The 21,442-nt window shown below is 39.0% G+C and overlaps 1 protein-coding gene across 1 annotated transcript; it reads right to left on the reverse strand.

The window, feature by feature from the left end:
• Positions 1–2,108: 2,108 nt before the first annotated feature.
• On the reverse strand, positions 2,109–21,118 carry LOC104961203 (casein kinase I isoform gamma-1-like). The gene is made up of 6 exons (XM_010789448.1): positions 20,948–21,118; positions 14,893–15,320; positions 14,459–14,499; positions 13,366–13,435; positions 4,989–5,140; positions 2,109–2,219 (listed from the first exon to the last, which is right to left on the reverse strand). The coding sequence occupies exons 2-6, from the start codon at positions 15,077–15,079 to the stop codon at positions 2,109–2,111; spliced, it is 561 nt and encodes a 186-aa protein (XP_010787750.1). The 5' UTR covers positions 15,080–15,320; positions 20,948–21,118.
• Between the last annotated feature and the right edge of the window lie 324 nt (positions 21,119–21,442).

A 21,442-nucleotide genomic window follows, 5' to 3' on the forward strand; every position in this document is an offset into this window, starting at 1 on the left:
TTTTGCCCTAGATTGTGGGCTTTTCAAGTGGATGTCTCGGTTGAAAAACAGAATTACCGCAGAGCTAAATTCAGCAGGTCTACGAGGATAGGACTTCATTATTTGATTTGTTTTTCATCCTAATGCCATTCCGTTTTCAGAAACTGAAAAAATCCATACATGTAAATCCTCCTATTGTCTGTTCTATTTCTGGTGGAGGAAAGATAATCGTATTATTTGGTTAGTAGGATGAATTATGCAGGCTTCTGTTGTTAGAGAATGTTAAACAGTCAATGTGTTCAACAGTAAAATTCTGTTAAGATTAGGGATATATAAACAAACGTTATAATTTGGTGACTTATTTCTAAATGATGTAGAAAGAAAGAGACACCATCACTCAATAAATGTACGGATGTATTCTACTTTAAAACTATTTGGTAATGATGTGCTATATTTAACAATTGACATTTAATTTCACATTTGTGCTTTACTTATAGTCTGCTACATTTCAAAACAAATTATATTTTTCTACTGGGACTTTCTTGATAATATGTGGCTGTCTTTACTCTTTTTTCTGTTTTTTCAATTTGATCTTTGTACAATTTATTGCTATTTTTTACTTTAGCAACTAACTACTACTTCCTTAACTGTAAATGCTACATTTGTTATTTACTTAAAGCGAACTACATTTCAGAGGGAAATATTAGTCTATTTAGTTTTCTATTACTCCACTACATTTATTTGTCAGGCATAATAACTATTCACAATAAATTGTTCAAACAAATACATGGTCATCTAAAAAAGTGTATTACTAACAAATAAACAACCCGACAGTTTATGAAGTAGTGGAAAATAGCTTTGACCAGCCATATCATATATTGCTGTAATAATAAGCAATTCAAAGTATATCATTCTACTGCATAACTCTTTTACTCTATCTGTGTTTTTTTACAGTCTATTGGTATTTTTATTTTAGTAAAGTATTTGTATTGACTTAAAGAAGTCACAGCTATCCTATTACTTACACTGTTTTGTACAGGGTAAGTGTGTTACTGTTGTGCAGCGCATGGGGGCTTTTCAGTAGTGGTTACCAGTAGGTGGAAGCAACTAAAGGAAAAAGTTCTGTGGTCATACAAAAGGGACTGACAGAATTGAAAACATAAGGACTTCATTTTATCAACTGATAAATACGTTCTTATGACTTTTCCTCCATGGTTAAGTTCTTTAATAAACACTTTACAGCTGTGTTGAGTGTGTGTGTGTGTGTGTGTGTGTGTGTGTGTGTGTGTGTGTGTGTGTGTGTGTGTGTGTGTGTGTGTGTGTGTGTGTGTGTGTGTGTGTGTTGTCTCAGTGTATGTGTGTGTGTGTGTGTGTGTTGTCTCAGTGTGTGTGTATTGTCTCAGTTTGTGTGTGTTGTCTCAGTGTGTGTGTATTGTCTCAGTTTGTGTGTGTTGTCTCAGTGTGTGTGTATTGTCTCAGTTTGTGTGTGTTGTCTCTGTGTGTGTGTGTGTTGCTGCTGCTCCTGGAAGTTCTGGTATTACCGGGATGACCCCGCCGGCCCGACTGCGGGTCGTGCGGAGCCAGTGGCGTGCGATCACATGCCAGCGGTGAGCTGAGCGGCTGGGGGGAGGGGGGTTGGTGGGGGTTGCAGCGGGGCACGGTAACCCCCACGATGCCTCCCCTCCTTTATCCTGCTGTGTTGTAAACAACAAAGACAAGATGATTATTGGGAAACAGCCGGGGAAAAGAGCGGCAACATTCAACAAAGTAACATTTTGATTCAACATTCATCTTCTCATGCAAAGTTCATGGAGTTTTACTCAGGCCTGTGAAGGTCCAGTGTGTAGGATTCAGCTGGATCTATTAGCAGACATGGAATAAAACATTCATAACTACGTTTTTATTAGTTTAAATTCACCTAAAGAAATGCTATGTTTTCGTCATATCGGCATAGGTAGCTCCATGTTGCACCACCATGATTTTACAGTTGTCTAGAATGGACAAACCCACTCTAGCTGTAGAAAGGGTGTTTTGTGTTTACGTGACCTAAAGGCCACAGTAAAATCTCTGCACACTTGGAAAGGGAGGTCGGAGGGGTATTCGGTTGGCTGCGTTCTGCTGCCTCACCACTAGATGCCTCTAAATCGTACACACTCAACGTTAAAAACTCCAAAATGATCGCTCTGGCCTCCTTCTGCTTCATTCCTGTTTTGCATCACCAGAACGGTCAAGCTGCAGCCCTTTGATAGGATAAGAGGAACATGTTTACACAGAGACATGATGAATTAAACTGTGCACCTCAAAATCAGGAATACATTGAATTCATTTAACACGGGAAACACTGTAAATGTAAGCTCTCTTGGCCGTTGACATCCGCTGAGGTCAGAAGTCCAAGCTTTCCCCGAACCCTAAAACGAGGACTTCGTTTTTAGAGATTTTTTATCCAAAGTTTTCAATATTAAGTTATGTTTCACAACTTCTTAGAACTCTCCACTATTCAATAAATAAAATCCTTGTGGAGGAATGCCAATCAATTGATTTATTTATTTTTGGTCCAATATAAACAAATGTTAAAAAGTCACCTCGGTGTCCTCAATAGCCTTACTTATTTTGAAACATAATTAGATTTATGAATGTAGCTTCACTGCCTTGGTTAGTGTGCTACTATATATTGTTGGTGTATTAACACCACCCAGTGTCGATAACAAAATGAAAAAAAATTCAATCTGAATGTGTGCCAAGATACAGATAAAACGTTTTTGTAAATCCAGTGCTCTATAGAGCTAGTTGTGAAAAATAGTATTTTTTTCACTTAAATCAACTTTATTATTAAAATAAGAATGAATATAAAAAAGCCGTTTAGCTCACATAGTGCCGGTGGCCTATGTACTGAGGATAAGTCCCCATGTGGAGGACCTGCATGTTGAACTGGTGGTCCAATTCATATATTTAAAAAAACTAAGGTGAGATAAATGAGTGAAACTGCAAGTGATTCTTTGTTGAAGTTATTTTCAACAGAGCAACAAACTAAGTGACCTGCTGAGTCATGCTAACATGTAAGCTGATCGATACGGCAGCAGTCGATGGCTTCCCGTCATTACAAGCTGCGAGCCGTATTGAGCAGATCTAATGACCTTATGCTGGACCAGCTGATCAATAGAAGAATAATCCATGTTGATGCACACTCACACTTCTTGTGAAGCCCTCAGTATGACTGTCTCTCCTGGGTGCGATGTTTCATTTCTGACACACTGGCCGACTGAGTCATGAATAACAACAAAAGTTCTTCCAGCAGAAGTAAGAGGCTTATCTGGAGCAGAAGAATATGTTTCCATGCTATTCTTCTGAGTAGATATCATTTGGCTACCGGTTTGCTTTCCACAATAATACAAATCTACTGATTGTTATCAGCTAATACAATGGTTTTCGGAGGTTATCAGCCTAATATGGGTGAGAAGGGGCCTGCTCATTCAACCAGTAAATGTATCATGAATTCAGATGTTTAATAACTTAAAGATGCCCTTTTTGGGGGTGGAGGCAGTCCTTTTTTTCTCTTTAGTAATGTGTTATACAGTGTACAGCTCTTTATGCATGTAATGGTCTGCAAAGGCTAAAATCTCAAAGTTCCCTTCAGAGGGAGATCCTCTCCCACATGAACCCCCTGCATTGGACTCCTTTGTTTTCTGTTTCCTCAGTACTGCACAGTTCATGATGAAAGACGGGCAGTTCCCCCTTTGTTGGGCCAATCTGGTGATTCAGTCACAACCTATAAGTAGACTTTGTTCCATGTGGCTTTGTTATGTTTGAAACAGAAATGTAGTGACTAATGGGGGTTTAACGGTACGTCCACACAGCAGCTTTGAAAAAATCTTGAAAATCTTGGAGCTGGGCGTGTCTGAGAGCTTGGGGATTTTTTGCTCGCAACGCGACCAATAACCAATCACGTGAATATCCCGCCCCCGACATACAAAGCAAAAAACCCCTGTTCTTCTCCACTCAGAATGTGTGCAGAAAGGAGTATGACATTGTGTGCATTAATGTGATGCATATAGTCTATGATGTGGCAGAGGTAAAGTGTCAGCGGGAAGGGCTATGATGAACATGTATGAGATTAATGTCTATGGTGCTATTTTATGCTACATTCCATGCTGGCTAAAGATACTGTCTATGCTTGCTAGCAATGTTTAAAACGAAGTAAACTGGATATAAAATCCCCAAACAGGCGAAAACATACCAGTTTGTATCCCGGTAAATAGTCTGGTCGTAAAGAACCGGGTGATTTGATAACGTAATTTCTCGTTTGGAATATGAGGAAATGAACTGCGGTATGTCTCTCTCAGTTTACACGTGGTTTGATTGGCTAGCGCTTGTACTGTCAGATTTGCATAAACGGGATTTTATTGGCTGACGCTTCCACCTCAGCTTCAAAAGTTGAACATTGCTCAACTTTTGAATCCTGAAAATCCTGGAAATCCTGGAAATCTTCGCTTTGCTTTCCCACAATGCAGTTCGGCGAAAAGCGAGGCAAAGTGACGTCACCCCATTCAAAGTGAATGGGCAGAGAAGCGTTGGAAACTTTTTTTTTAAACTGCTGTGTGGACGGGCCATAACACCCGTTTCGTCTCCATGTAAACGTGGCTTATTGAGGGATTACTCACTTCAGCCAAAAAATAAAGAGGAAGACCAACATGATAAATACAGAGGAGAGATTGGCTGAGATGCAGGCTTTGTGTGCAGTTTTTTAGATTTCCTTACGAATTTGCAGGGGATATCTTCATTACAAGAGCATTGCAGATTTTATGCTGACAAAATGAAATGCTAGAAAATCTCAGATGCCTGAGGCGCCTAAAACACTGAGTAAAGCTCTCTATCAGACACAATTTGTGCACCATCTTGGGCGTGAATTTTCAGAAGATAGTTGAGTTAAGTGTAAGAGTTGAGTTTCATAGTCTTAATAAGTTAGTGTAAGCTCTTTAAAACATCTTACTGTGTAACATCTTTGAACTCACCAGCTGAATAGCTATCATTAAGACAGTCTTCAGTGAAAAGGTCCGGTCACAAAGGTCAAACAGGTCCTCTAGACTGGGGCCCAGCAGCTCCAGAACCATGGCGTTGTATTTCCCACAGGGCCCAAAGTAGAACACCTGGGGCACGCCTTCAGCTGAAACACAAGGAGAAAGCCATTAAACTTCAAAGAGAGTGGACAGAGCTGTACTTGTACATTTGTCTTCACAAGCTTTTATAGTTCAATCACGAGTTTGCAAGTGATGCACTGTTGAAGGAAAAGCAAAACCATTAAGTAGATGATAACAACAAATCATTTTGTATGTCAGTTGTATAAACTAGTGGGGAGTTTATTATTCCAGTCTCTCTTGACTAATGATTTTCAAATAAGGGGCCTCAGACGGGTCAGAGAGGAGGGGGGGGCGCCACAAGGTTACTGAGGATAGGGAGCAGAGAAAGCTGCTAGGTAAAGATTAACCTTAGAGTGAAATGCAGCACAGTCGGTGCCTGCAAATAAAACTGTGTCACTCCTCTACTGCAGGCTGAAAACTCATCTTTTCACTCCCTCATATAACATTCTCCCAACTGGATTATATCCTCTCCGTTCTTCTCACTGTAATTGCTCTAAATCCCTTCCATCTGTCACCTTGGCTCTCATTTGAGATCTTTACAATGCAGTTTGGGGTTGTGTGGTCAGTCTAATGCTATAATAATAATAATAATAACAATAATAATAATTGGTCCTGGGCTCTGACCTATTACTCCTTTGTATTGGTTGTTTATAATACTGGTGATCTGGAAATTAAATCTCCCTGTACAGTTACACTTCCAGATAAAGTAAGTGAGCTTTAAGCCTACAAGTATAATATGAAGGGTGAAAAGTGTGTTGTTTTACCTTTTCTCTTATTCCTACAGTTTTTATTATAAAAAGCACACAAAGGGATTTCTGTCTTTCTGCTTTTTAGAGGCTCACCATCCAGCACACAGTGTGACATTATTTGTATTATAATCTAATGATTTGTAGGATTTCAAGTTTTATGCACATCCAATTCCTTAACGTTAATAATAGTGATATCTGTATTCTTTGTCGTTTTCATGACCACATCCTGAACTTTGTTTCAAAAACAGGAAATCAGTTCAAACTGTTAATTGCCTTATGGGGGAGCAGGATTTAAAGTCTGTCCCTGCTTATTGCTGAGTCCCATTAAAGTGGGCGCCTCAATCATACAGACCTTGTTTGATCAGACTGCTTAAACTCAGCTCAGTCCTTGAAAATATTATAATTGCATGAAAGTTAGAAGAAGAAGGGACTTCCTGATTGCTTTTCATGTCCCTGTTCCTCAAGCCATTCTTTTAATATTGAGTATCAGCAGATTTCAAAATAAAAATAACTAATTGAGAGATAAAGCTAGTGCTACCTTGAGATCTGCACTATCTGGGTGTCATTTAGTTAGGGTTTGTTCTTGTGCTGATTTTTATCATTGATATTACCCTTAAGAAATTTCACATTAGACAAATTGAATATTCACCTTCGGTTGGAAATTGTGTAAAGGAAGTGCTCAAGAAACATGACCTTAATTGCTCATTTGGTCGAAAACAAATGACCATCAGAAACCGGTCAAAAGTCTTGACCCCTCGCAGCTTTCAACTTCTAACAGTCTGTGGTGGCTTGAACCCTGAGATCGCTGCTTTTAATACTAGAGTTAATACATTTTGTTTCCAACTAACACATTTACTTTATCTCAGTCTCTATTTCTTCAAACTTGAAGATTTTTTTCTTCTGCAGATATACCTTTGCAACTTTTGGACAGCCTGCCATCTCACAATATATTGGTTTTATAATCAGTTCATTCATTTTTTGTGTGCCCAATGAAGGAGAAATTGTGTGCCACAATGAAGGGGACATTTAATTTCCTTGTTATTTTGTTGAGTAGTTGAAGCAAAGAATAAAACTCAGAAAGCAAATTCTTAACCCGTTTGAATGCGTTAACACATTTATCTTTATATATTAATGCTCCCGAGGGCATTCCACCCACAAGCTGGGTAATAGTTAATACACTGCAGTATAAACAGTGGCGTGAATGCTGTCAGCTAGCATATGGGCATGTAGGAGGCATGCTGTGCTCCATCTTGTGTTTCTGGACACCATTATGCAGTTCTGTGGGTTGCTAATTGTACCACAGGAATGAGTGCCTTGAAACCCCGGATGACTGTGGGAGGCCTGAAAATGTGGCAGATTGGAGATGTGCTGTAAGTAAGTGGATAAACGGTGGTTCAATTGAAAACAAGGTTGGTCAAGCTTTTAACTAGCAAAGGGTATCCAGGGATCACCCAACAACTGTTCTGAAAATACATCTCATCTCTAATTGTACAAGAAGACTTGGAGCTACCACTTTTGTAGGGACCACTTTTGACTTTCATCTATTTACTATATATATAATATACATAATGGGAGGAATTCCTATTTAGTATAGTGTAGTTCTGACTTTGTCTTTAAGACATTTCTACAGTGTAATATAAAAGTATTTCATAAGTCACAGCAGCAGGTCTAAAAGAATAAATCCCTGCAACAAAGGTTTTATGTGGGCTTTCACAAATGTATCAGTTATGTCAGCTGTTGAATAAAAAAAGTCTATCTCGTAGGATAGAAGAAAGATTTTTAATGCATTACTGTAATCCGATGGAGGCACTGGCTTAAAGCCCCTGTCACACTGTCCCGAAATTGACACCCGATGGACACACGATTAAGGAAAAGTTCAAATTCAGCTCTTATCGTAACAACATCGGGCGCCGGTGGAGTTTCTCAGGCTCCGGCAGCAACTTCGTGAGCGGCAACTTCGTAAGGCACTCGTGAGGGCATCTTGTCAAATCGTGAGGGCATCTTGTTATCATCGGTGCCATCGGGCATTCGCCCTCACTCTGATCGGGGCGAATGCCCGATGGCACCGATGATAACAAGATGCCCTCACGATGGCCTTACGAAGGGCAAAATTGACACACGAATTCAACACGAAAATGAACCTTCGCAAGGTCCTTCGGCAATTTTTTGGCATGCCAAAGATTTTGCCACCGCTCACGAGAATTTGAACTTTCCTTTATCGTGTGTCCATCAGGTTGTTTTATTGCACAACAAAATCATGTAAACATATTATGTAAATAACCCAATTTGTGTTCTGTGAAACTGAAAAGGATATAATATATTATTTTGGAGTTGACAGGAAGTTGTTGTTGCTATGGAAACAACATACGGAGAAAACTTAATATCTTCTACATATAAGAAGAACAAAGTCGGAAAATATCAGTACAGTATCATAGCACTTTAACATAATCGTTTTTGTTACTTTCGTTGCAGTTGTATGTCTTAAATGTAATGTAAATGTTGCCTGCCCTCCATGCCTNCTAGCTAGCTACTGATCTTTCTCGAGATGTGCTCCGAAGCGAGAAGAGGTGTTTGAATGACGCCTGCGTCGTGGCGCAAGCTACTTATAGGGTTGGTGGATTCCCTGACGTTGGCGTCAAGATCACCAGCCAATCAGGATTGGCGTAATGAGATTGATGCTTCTGGTGCATACGCGTTGAGGCGCATCCCATAGTGAGACATCGAACGGAGTGTTATGAGAACTTCTCACGCGCGTGCAGACAGACTCCGCGAGCGAGTGAGGCTGACACTCCTGCGAGCGAGCAAGAGGGCTGTCTCTGCTCGCGGGGGTTTAATCTGCGCGCGAGGGTCATTTCATGCGCGTATAAAAGCACATTTTCCGCTCGTGAGTAGCTTGTTTTGCGCGCTAGAATATTGACCCAAATCTGACTCCATACCGGAGCCTGAGAAACTCCACTGGCGGTCATACGATGGCTTAAGATGCCCTCACGAATGTCCCAATGTTGTTACGATCAGAGCTGTATTTGAACATTTCCTTTATCGTGTCTCCATCGTTTTTTTTTATTGCACAACAAAATCATGTAAACATATTATGTAAATAACCCAATTTGTGTTCTGTGAAACTGAAAAGGATATAATATATTATTTTGAAGGCGAGTTGACAGGAAGTTGTTAATGCTATGGAAACAACATTAAGGAGAAAACTTAATATCTTCTACATATAAAGACGGATAAAGTAAAGAACAAAGTCGGAAAATATCAGTACAGTATCATAGTACTTTAACATAATTGTTTTTGTTACTTTCGTTGCAGTTGTATGTCTTAAATGTAATGTAAATGTTGCCTTCGTGTGTGGTTCGGGGCCATCTTCGTGCGAAATTCACAATTCCATATTCGTGTGTCCATCGGGTGTCAATTTCGGGACAGTGTGACAGGGGCTTTAGTCCTTTACAACAAAAAGGGGAACTAGTTGAATGTGCGATGACTGAATATGACTATTACTAGCTCAAATCTCCCATGACTGTGTGCTTTTCTTCACCCAGCTGCTGCCAACGATTATAACTTCATCTAGACTCCACGAAAACAGACCTGACCTTCAATGTTTTATTGTGACTGTCTGGTGGTAGTTGTTCCGTTATCAATATTTAACCAACAATGTGACATTGTGGGATGCAGAAAAAGTTACGTTTAAGCATAAACTTGTTTATATTTGATTCCTTTATTCCTTCATGCAAGTAGGCACCATCAAATGCCTTTAAAACAACAACAACACAAATGATACTGGGATTACTGTGTAGAACCTGTCTTTGTGGAGTTTGCATGTTCTCCTCGTGCCTGTGTGGGTTTCCTCCCACAGTCCAAAGAAATGCAGGTTAGGTGAATTTTTGACTCTAAATTAAACTGTAGGTGTGAATTAGTTTTTCTTACTATATATATATATATATATATATATATATATATATATAAATATATAAATAATGTGCATACTAGTATGTGTGTCAGTCTAGCGATAGTTTAGAGATAGTTTAATAGATGGATTTTCGCAATGTAGATTTATAACAGGTATGTGAATACATGTGTGTATTAAAGAAGTAGTATAAGGAGACAGACGAGATCTTCATGGTTCTGAGTTGGCTCTTCAGAAAGCTTCAACTTTTGAGGATTTGAGCCGGCTTTCTGACAAACGTATTTGCTGGCACGCTTACATTTTGTGGCTGCTTTGCAAAACTGCCCTGCATAACTGTGACCACAAGTAACTGTCAGGCCTTTAAACAAAAACAAATCAACATTTTTAATGTGCAATCCTTTATAACATGTAGAAAGACTACTACAGGGCTGGTTTGTCTTTGATTTTCAAATGCCCACTGGGATTTTTTAAAGATATACAGAATACATTTCTTGAGTGCTCATAAATCACTGGCCGTGTTGCAAAGGTGAATTATTACATTAGCTTATACAGTATTCATCTAGATAAAGTTGAATTATTAAATGTTACATTGCTAAAAACAAATTCATACTGTATTTATTTCCATCCCTGTTGCTGCAGTTGTTATAATCTTTAAGATACATTTCTTAACAACTGATAAGAATCTAAAAAGCCAACAAAAACAATGCTCTCTAGCTTATTTATTGAAAAACAGTGCCATGAGAGAAGTTCTATTCTTAACAATTATTGATGTGCTGCTGGCCTTTTCTTTACATGCCTGCAAAATATAGTACGCCTTGTCACTGTGGGAAATGTTTACTCTTTGGGTTTGCAATGGTCACAGAGCTGGTGTAGTGTTTCATGACCAGCTCTGACTGCCAATTCTTTTCACAGCTCGATAGTGGCCGCCCACCCTTGAACAAAACCCTCTTGATCTTCAAAACCATCTTGTGTCCTCAGCTAAATAAGGCCTCAGTCTGCGGGCTTGTAAAACCAAAGCAGCTTGAAGCTGTTATTGACTTCAATGATAAATATTCCCATCATATCTGGAAGGAAAATCCTAATTCCTAATTGAATTGTCCTCATTAAAACCAGTGACAGTTGGTTATGCACTGGTTACGACACCTGATGGAACATCTGAGTCGAACCACATTTATTCATAAAGCCCCTGTCGCACAGACACTGGGACAACCACATTGGCTGGGAGGAATGTGGCTAAAAAACACAGCAAAGAAGAAATGAGGTCACATCATCCCATCTGGAGGCGAGGACAGAGGCAGGTTAGTACTAAGAGAGGCAGACCCACTCTCTAAATATTTAATGAGTTTCCGCAGTTGGCCTTTTCCAGCCCTTGCAAAACAATAGCCATTACATTCCCAGTCTGGTTATCATATATGCGTGTAGCGATCCAAAAAGAACATCAAGGACCATAAATCACAAAAATGTGCCTTTTATCTTCCATGCCAAAATGTGACTGACCATCCCTAAACTGTATCACTGTGATTAAACCATTTTCTTTCTGATCATCAATCACTAGCGCCACTCTAGGTGTATCCAAGTGACAATAAGGGCAATGCTTACATTATTATTTAACCACTTCACCAGAAGAGCAACGCAAAACTATTACAAAACATTTTCTATTGTTCCATGGTTTCTAGTGTTCACACCCATTTCCTCTTGTACCATGTGAAAAAAGTTTCCCCTCATTTATTTCTCCGTTGTATTCATTTCATCCTCACAAGATTCCTGTCAGTACCAGTGATGCATCATCAGACCTTGACTAATCTTTGATGACAAACTGATAAACTCTCAGGGGAGCAATGGGAAGAAAAGTCTATGGAGCAGCTTGCATTGTATTGTTTTTCATTCTGAACACAGAATAACAAACCGTTGAGGGCACGGCTCCAACAAAATAACAATATGAGGATCTGAAAAAGACAAGCAGTTATGTCAGTGTTTGTACTGTAAGTGTGGACATCACTACTCGACCCCATTTTAACATCAGACAGTGCAGGGGAACAACTGTAACAATGACCGTTATGTTTGAAAAAAACATAAAACCTTAGAACAATGATTAAAACAAATATGTAATGGATTTCAGGATTTACCGTTACAGGTAAAGCCTCAAGATCTAAATGTTTACATTTTAGACATTCAGGTTGAAGTTGTTTTGGCATGACTAATCGAACCAAAACGAATAAAGAGCACCGAATACAGACTGGTATTGCACTAAAATGGAAATAACAGGCATTGATATTAGCTAAAGTGACCATGAAGATATTAGGCAACTGATATCTGCAACGTTTTATGGCATGCATATTAAATATAATATGGTGAGTGATGTGTATTATTGTCGACCTTTGACCACATCATTTAGCCTCATGCAATGACAGCAGTTTGAAGTCATCAGTTCCCGGATGTTTTAACAAGACGAAGGCTAATCACATAAGTGAATTCCTTTGCTACACGCAGCAAAGTGACACCATACTGTATAGGCCTGCTTCAGACTCAAATCAATATACTGAGATGGGTCAAATGACTATGTGTAATGTGAAAGGGCTCATTCTTAGTGACGAAACTTCAGAGAATCATTAAATGCTGGTTAAATATTCATGTTGCTCTAGATTTCCACCACTTACCAGGCTAAAAAACCATTGTGATCTAGTAGCTGGTATAATAAAAAAATCCACTTGCCATTTGGCTGGTAGACAAAAAATATCAGCACCTAACTACACAAGATGGAAGTGCAAATAGGAATGTGCAATAGAGACGTCTAGGTCTTAGATTAGTCCCTCTGGTTCCATAGTTCATGGAACCTTTTGTCAAAATGGACAAAGTTACCAACTAGCTAGATAAATCCATCGAGAGGTGGGGATGACCAAAAAACAGAGCTACATGGAATGCGCCAGGTGTCGATGAATGAATGATAACGTTGCTGTGTAACTGCTGAATGTGTAAATAAGCAACTGTTTGCTCAAAAGTTTGCCAATCGTCAACCTAATACAGTATTAATATGTCAGTGTAAAAACATTGATTTGCCTATATTTTAAATGTAGTTGTTCATTATGTACGTATAAACATGTTCCAACACATGAAGACTGGACCCATGCAGACCCAAGCTGAGTCCGCAAATAATTCAAAATATGTTTACGTTATCTTCAGCACACGTGTCTGCTGTCGACAGCAGTGCACACCACTAATATGACATACATACAGCCCTGAACATAATTTACCTTCTCAAATAGTGTGCAATTCTTTCTGCTATATAACAATAAAGAAGTGTTTCAGTGAATCATCAGCTGCTGCATCTGTTTGGTGTATGAATAAGACTCTTTATGTCACCATCTTTCATAATGACACATGGCACATTGGCATCGATGCACTCATGTACACAAAGTCCTGGAGATTAAAATAAATTGCTGACGCAGCTTAATATCAATACGTAACCTGAGCGGAGTAAGCACCTGTTTTGGAAATGATGTAATCTTCTTGGCTGATCTTCCAAAACAGTCAAATCATTGCCATACAGCCACACCAAAACACCAGGAGGGGTTGGAAAGAATATCTGTGACCTTACCTGTAGTTCCCAGTGTTTTGTAGAACCGGTACTCGAGATGCAACTGTGGTGCCCTCGACTTCACTGGTTCCTGCACAGTGGACACATTCAAACCAGTACCAGGTTAATGAGAATAACCTTTAAACTGGATTAAAACAATGACAAAACTGAAACAGAAGACAACAGAGAATTCCTTTAAGAAGGGTGTGAAATTGTTGACTTGATGGCTCATGAATTTAGGATGTACCAGGACAACTCTCTCGCCATGTATCACTAGCAGGTCAGCCAAACTAACTGGCACTAGCAGCACAAACATTGTCATGAATGCTGATTTGGGTGTCAGTTTTTCACAAGGGTCACCAGCCACTCTTTCTTCTAATAAAACTTCAAATATGTAAATAATCTGATGTTACCTGGGATTAAAACCGTCCAATCAGTAATGTGTAAAAGGAGATGGCGGACTCCTCCACTATGCGAGTCACCCTAAAAAAACTACCGTCAGTCTCCATTTTGCATATTTTGGCCAAGCTTCTTCTAAACTCAAACTCAAGTCTTTCTCCAAAGTTAAACACCACCAAAACATCCCATTTAGTCTGGTAAATATAATATTAAATACATACAATATTTTGTAATAATAATCTATTGAAAGATACCATTCAAAGTCACCTAGAAAAATAACTTGCCCCACCCAATTCTAAAACGTATCTCTAGTTCACTTATGTTGTAAAAAACATTCTTCAATATATAAAAGCACTGCATATGTGTCTGCTATTTGAGCAACTGGAAACTGTTTGACGGAGTAAACTAAATACTAGTGTAGACTGTTTTCACCACCCTCTGGTGAACAATAAATGCATGAGTCATGGTTCTTAGTCCAGCAGCCATAAGAAAGACAGACATCTCATTCACATTTCTATCAAAGACCAAAACAGTCTAGTAAAACCCCACTGAGCTACCAGAGCAAAGCCTCAGATGTTCTGATAATCAACCCAAAGTGGCAATAGGTTACCCAAGTGCCTCATTATGCATCTATGAAACTGAATTTACTCTATCATTTTGCAAAGGAAATCAGAAGACGTGGGGAATCAAGCAGTGAAATAAAGTGTGCACTTACCAGTTTAATAGCTACATACTCGTTGGTGTAGAGATTCTTACCTGAAATAAAAAGGAGGGATGGCTTAGAAGGCTTGATGGCTTTTAAAAATAAAAGTACACCACTTACAACTTTACAACTGCGTCAGCAGGGAATAAGCAACTCTGCAGGTGATTGTGTCTGGGTGACTGAAGATTTTTGTGAGGTCTATATTACAGACAATTGTCGAATTGGGTTCCTTTTTGAAAAAAAATTAAAAAGTGTGAATATACTCACTTTCCATGCAATTATACTTACAAATCTGAAAGTTCAATTTTTATCTAACTGTTTTAAGCGGTTTTGGTTAAATATATGGTCATTTTAGGAATTTCTTGCATTGTAGTGAGAGGTGTATTTAGTCTACCCTGATTCATATAAATGGAGTTTGTTCAATACGAGATTTAGTTTCAACTTACCAAGCTTCAATTCCCCAAAGTTTCCACAGCCGATCTTCTTGCCCACACGAAAGTTTGGCCCCACCATGAGAACCCCGGACGAGCTGGAGGAGCCGGATGGTCGGGACGAGTGTCCGCTGCGGCTTCCCTGGGAAACTTTAGTGCTCCTGGCGGGCCGCTCGCCATATTTATCTCTCTGTTGATCCATGGTGTGAGCAGCACAGGTCAGCAGGAGCCCGGAGTGATGTAGAAAAAGGCCTCCTGGGCCGGGCCCTCCACAGCCACAGCCCGGTCACTGGCAGTGCCTGGGTGGCACAGTGACTCTCATGAGACAAAACCTGGCAAAGCTGACCGACACTCCTCCTGTCCTCACCCTGTCACCTCACAGTTGTTAGGACAGGCTGATCTCCGGCCTCAACATCTGTCACAGGAAGGAGAAGGTGAAAGACCTGGAAGGCACAACATGGGACAGAGAGAAGATATTAACTATACACACACAGCACATGGAACATGGTAGTGTGGATCTAAGTGTTGTCTCCCATGTTAATCTGATAAAATGCTGAAAAAGAAAATTGGATTTAGGCTGATCTTTTAGTGAGCTGAACAACTATCATAAGCATAACAATAGTAACCATACAATGACATTCCTAAAACTAGCAGCACATTGAAAACACTGGCATTGCAAACATCAATTTAAAGTAGTTTCACACAGACACATTTGATCCAATTTGAGTTAACAAAAAACCTGCATCATCCCTGCCTCACAGGGAGAAAACACAATACAGTGAAATAAACCTGGAATTGAATCGGGCTTCAATGTTCAATAATAGTCAAATAAAGAGCTGTGCTCATCAAAGCAGAGTTCAGTCAGGGGGCAAATCCTGCAGAGCACAGACGAGTGAGACACAGAGGGATGTAACACTGGCTAGACGACGTTAGATTTTAAAAGTTGCTCTTCTGAACTCTTACACAAGGTTTAAGTGTAAAATGTACATATTGGTAAGGAACAACAATGGAGTGACAAGTAATACTAAAGCTTTCCTCAGACATATTTAGAAATGTTTTCCTTCATTTAACTTATCCCTAACATTGCAAGTTTAATTTATATTTGAAGGTCATGAGTCATATAATCTCTTACTGCAAGTACACAGGTCTAAATGAGGACAGCACTGGTTTACTGTAACACTGCTGCTGAGCTAAAGAGATAGTCATCAAGGCCCAGTGGTCACAGAAAACACCAGTAAACAGTCTGAACATCAACACAAACCTAAGTCATAGTTTGTGAGGATCATGAAGGCATCTTCACCACCCACAGCTAGAGCCTGCCAGACACTGTCAGCTGGGATTATTATGTAAACAATTATATAAAGCTACGACTACTCGCAGGGACACCATAGCTTAACTTGATGGACTCTGGTCGGCTTTCGCCAAGCGCTCAAATAATTTGGAGTTAAACCAACCCCCTTTCTGCCACTGACAAGAACCCTGCAGATATTAAATGATGTGACCATAAAACATTAGGCTGTTTATGATTTAGGAATCACTAAGAAAAAAGATGTACGATGTTTATCAACTGCAGGCCTTTGGGATCTCAATGCTGTCCGTAAATCAGGAGGAATTCCGGTTTCACTGATTGTTTACCCAAAGAAATGCATTTAAAAGTCTAATGTTTACCATTAAAAACAAAACCCTTTTCTTCTTTCAATAAAAAAAGCCACTAATTATTTCATGACAATGCTGTAATTCCCGAGCATGGAAAGGCTGCTGCTGAAGTATTTGTGTGTGGGCTTCCGGATGAGTCATGCTCAGTATTGCCTGCACACATCTATGCATCAAAGACAGCTAGTTTGCTCTCAAGGGCAACCGAGCACTGTTGCTTACATAAAACCAGGAACAAAACAACACGGCTATAAAACAGGTCTGCAGCTACGACAAAAAGTGAGCTGTAACAGTTTCCATTGTGCAAATAATCATTTGTGGGCCACGCTGGTCTGGTGTTTGGATTAGCTCAGCTCCTGATTGAAGACCAACTTTACACACAAACCCTGTTGGAGCAGGATTATAAACACACACTTACTGACACTGCTGTTCAGCTTGGAGCCCACACCTTGTACAGATGCTAAACACAGCTTTTAACTTCCAATGTATACCAAGTTGTTATTACAATAATACGAGTGTAATGTGTCATTCTATTTGGGTGTGGGTATTTGTTTTTCAGAAGAGTCGCATGATTGATTCAAACTGCTCAGCAGACATTGTAGAGTCACATTGTTGCTCATTAGTTATTTCCACTCATGTGCTTTTGTGTCTAAATAAAGAGATTCCCTCATTTCCATTATAAATCATACTAACATCTACCATATACTTAAATCTTGTTTTGGGACACAGGGGTAGTTTTGAAGCAGCTAATCCAACACACAAGGCTGACATCAGGCCAGATTTACTCTGGTTCGTTTTGGGCAAATTAAAAGCAAGCTGGACTTTAAAAAGTGTTTCCTTGTAAAATCGGAAAAAGTATGAGAATTATGACATTATAACAACGTTACTAAACGGATGGTACAGTTTTTCTGCCTGTTTTATGCATTTGAAATACGAGTAGGACCACATCCACATTGTATTCTCAGACATGTTCAGACATGCCTAACCTGAGGATTAGGATGGGATAAAATGAGGACAAGAACTTAATTCAAACGATATAAGGCAAAACAATTCCAAACTTTAATTACAAACAACAACAAAAGGAATATCACATTATGCTGTTATGAGCCTCTAGGTGTTATTTGTTGTTTTACTTGTGTATTCTTTCCTCTGTTATCAAAATATATATCAGATTTGTTTTAATAAAGTGTCCCTGTATGTTCTTCTCTTTGTAAGTAAAAAAGACATTGCTATGGAGCAAGTCTGAGTACATTTACATTAGTCAACTACCTAATTAATAAAGTGAAAAACAAATGCAGGCAACCCACTAAATGTCCTGTGTTTTCTACAAATGGCTTCTTCAGTTTTGCAACATGGGGAACCCCCAGCCTTTATCCGTGCGGAGGCGCAGTGTCTCATGATAAATGAGGATATGTTTGAGAATACACACCTTTTGGCATGCTTTAAAAAAGGGAATTTAGTTCTTCAGAAGGGGAACACATGAAACGATTTTACAAATCCTATAACAGAGTGATCCTAATATTAACCCTTTGTTTGCCCTTCTTGTTCAACAATTATTTTTAAACAGCATGTGTAGCAGACAAATATCCAATTATATATTGGTTTTGTCAGACTAGCTTGAAATGTGTTCTGCAAATACTGAATTTTGCTATTATACAGTTACAGTACAAATGTACAACTGTTTAAAGTCTCTCATTAGAGTATTGTTAGCATAGCAATGTGCAGGCACTAATAACATCCCTATCAATAAACACATCCCTACTCATCCAGAAAAAAATAGAGGATTTTGGAGTGATCATTGTTTTTTGGTGTTTGCTCAGTATTTTAAATGTCATATTCAATTTTCAAATTGGAAACTTCAGTTGTGTTTTTGCCTTAATAGAGATAAGTGTTAAATAGGTCTGCCTGTTTAGTGGTATACAGTTCCAATGGCACAGCCTGATGTTTGATATAGTGCTCATTCTCATAAAGACATTTTAGTTGACTCTAGACTTTAGTTGCATGCACTCAAAAATAGTTTATGTTTAAATGAAATTCTGTAACGAAGACGTTAGGGATTATTTTTTTCGAAATACTGTTTCAAAGCATACACATAAACAAAACTGTTAAGTTTCTGATCACTGGCATGAAGCCGAAGCAGCAAGGCTGACTGACCAAACGTGTCAAAAATGGTTTCTCTAATGATGCAGATAATCAGAAACTAAACATTTAGAGTTCAGGGAAGTTGGTGTAATTGGTCAATAGCTTGTTATAAAATTCAGCAATATTTACTTGTATATTTTATTCAGTAACACAATATGGTGGCATTGAAAGTGTTATAAAGACCTTGATTATAGAACACAAATGAGCCTACCAAAATATCTGGAAAAGCTAAATGCTTCTAGCTGAATACCATCCATTGAAATGACTAATCTGTTGACATTCTTTTTTCAATAATATAAAAAGGCACTGAGTAGAGTGATTAACCTTCAGTGGAAAGATCAGCCTGAGAGGGGGGCTGCCAATGCTGAAGACCCCTACTGTGGCAGTGCCAGTTTACAGATGCCTCTCTCCCCTTTCAGCCAGCTCTTATCACTGGTGGTTATTTAGATTATTCAAGGTTTTCCTTGTCCATAAATTCATAGAAAACAAATACAATTTCCGCTGTTGTACGCACCAACCTCCGTGACATGATTGTATTTTACTACCGTAGATTTTGTCTATGAATCTTACAAATGAAATATTATCAGATTATATCTTCAATTTTGTAAGGACAACTCATAGCTTGCTTCACTGAGGTAGTCTACTAGTATTAATATAATCCACACATTGTGAAGGACGAGCCATTGTCTACATCTTTGTCAAAACAATACCTGCAATAATATACTAACCCGCAAAATCTGAAATGATTTAAACATGTTCAAAATAGACAAATGTTTTTTAACTAACTCACTAACGCTGCTACTATTATTATTTCTATACGGATGTACCTAAGTTATACCCTGTGAAGAGTATGTTTTTTCATTTTAAAAGTTATATTTCATCATGACATTTTAGATAAACGCAACACAGAAACGTCTTTATTATACCAGCGCTTCATTCAGTCAGACTCTTTTAAGGTGTGCCAACAATCATTTATCATGGATCCACAAAGCTCTACTTTGGACTAACGCCCAGCTAGTAACATATATCTCAATATAATGACTTCAAAAAGGGGTTTACACAGGGGTTTGCACTGTGTTATTTAGCTGAATATGACCCCAACCATTTATTTTACCACATGAAGAGTTACTGAATACTCCAATGATTCAGTAATTAGCCACGTATGCAGGTGAGCAAGGAACATTTACATTGAAGGGTAGTGTATCTATTCATGTTAGTTTATCTATGTTCCCAAGGTCCTTGTTTTAAGAGATTGATGAGGGATACCCTCAGTTCAAATTGCAAATGAGCAAAAAGGGATGGATATTTTAAACGCATTACAATCGTTAGAAATACCTTCAACCACAGAGAAGACATTAATACACATTGTGTTTAGGGTTTTTAGTTTGAGGGTGTAGATGCTAAGAAGTAAAACATCAGTATGCTATAAGCTGTGGTCCATTTCAACATATTGACCCACTGTAAAACACACTGAACATTTATCCTATGAAAAACATTGCTGCGAATATAAAACCCTTTGAAAGGTTTCCTTAATATATCAAATTAGGAGGACTTTTAGATGGGGAACATAGGACCATAAGACCTACACTCATGTTTGACCACGAACATATTGGGAGGTACAATTTAACATCTGCACCACATCAAAATACCATCCACCAGACAGTTTACTGATCGGTTACAAAGCTGAGGAGGGGCCTTGGTTAATTAACTGTGTAATCTGTGCCAGCCTGTCTTTACATCTGTTACCTTGCACTGAGAAGCAATGGTAACACTTTGTATGTGAGGAAGTGTTTTGCAGAGGCAGCTGAGGCTAATACAAAGATGATCGATCCCCTGTAAGTGGGCCCTCAAATCAAAACAAGGATGCGAGTTGGCAGTTGTACGCTAACGTCTCATGGACAAAGCCTGACATTAGTGATGGTCACATCGATTAACTAACCGTTGCCCAGTTAGCTCTCCAGCTGCTTGCCAAAAGAAAACCTGCATAAAGCTAGCGTTAACCAAACATCACATAGCCACAGTGCCTGCTTTGGTTAAACAATATTTTCATATGTTTAAAGAAATATCCTCATTATAATAATAATAATAATATTGGGTTAATGAAAACCAAATAAATGCTTGTTGTGAACGCCTTAGCTACCACGTACTGACGGCTAGGTGACAGCTGGACCGAACGCAACAAGGAAATTAGCTCAGTTAGCAACGAAAATAGTAGCTAACAACCAAAAGCTTAATATGAAATGTAGCTCACCCCAAACAAAAACAGCGGGCTCACCTTCGCTGTTATAAATCCAGACGAGGACACGGCTTCTGTATATGTCACGCCTGAAGTGTGCAGAGCTGTCCGGAGCTTTATGTAAAGGTTTCTCGGTGTTGTGACTGATGTTTCAGGCTAACAGCGGATTGTCGTTAGCGGCTCTCTCCATTCTTCGCTGCTCGTGAAAGGTTCGAGTACACCGGATGTACAAAAACGGCACCGCCCGCTTCAGCACGCACATGTCCGGGTTAGGAGTGGACTGATGCAAGTCTGCTTAGTTATGATATATATTAGCCTACAGGATTTCGCCTACAAGTTCCTGATAGAGAAACTTTGTCTATAAAGCACATTCTGAATTAATATTCCTTCAAAGGTCAAAGAAACTAATTTTCTTTTGTTTTTCCCTGTTTTTGTTTTCCTTTTGGAAGCCAGTAGGCCACATGACAACAAGATCAAGTGCTTAAAAAGAAAAAAAGAAAACAGGGGAATAGTTTAATTTCATTTCCCTTCATA

This window comes from Notothenia coriiceps, unplaced genomic scaffold, assembly GCF_000735185.1.
Source record: "Notothenia coriiceps isolate Sejong01 unplaced genomic scaffold, NC01 NC01_scaffold00032837, whole genome shotgun sequence".
Lineage (NCBI taxonomy): Eukaryota > Metazoa > Chordata > Actinopteri > Perciformes > Nototheniidae > Notothenia > Notothenia coriiceps.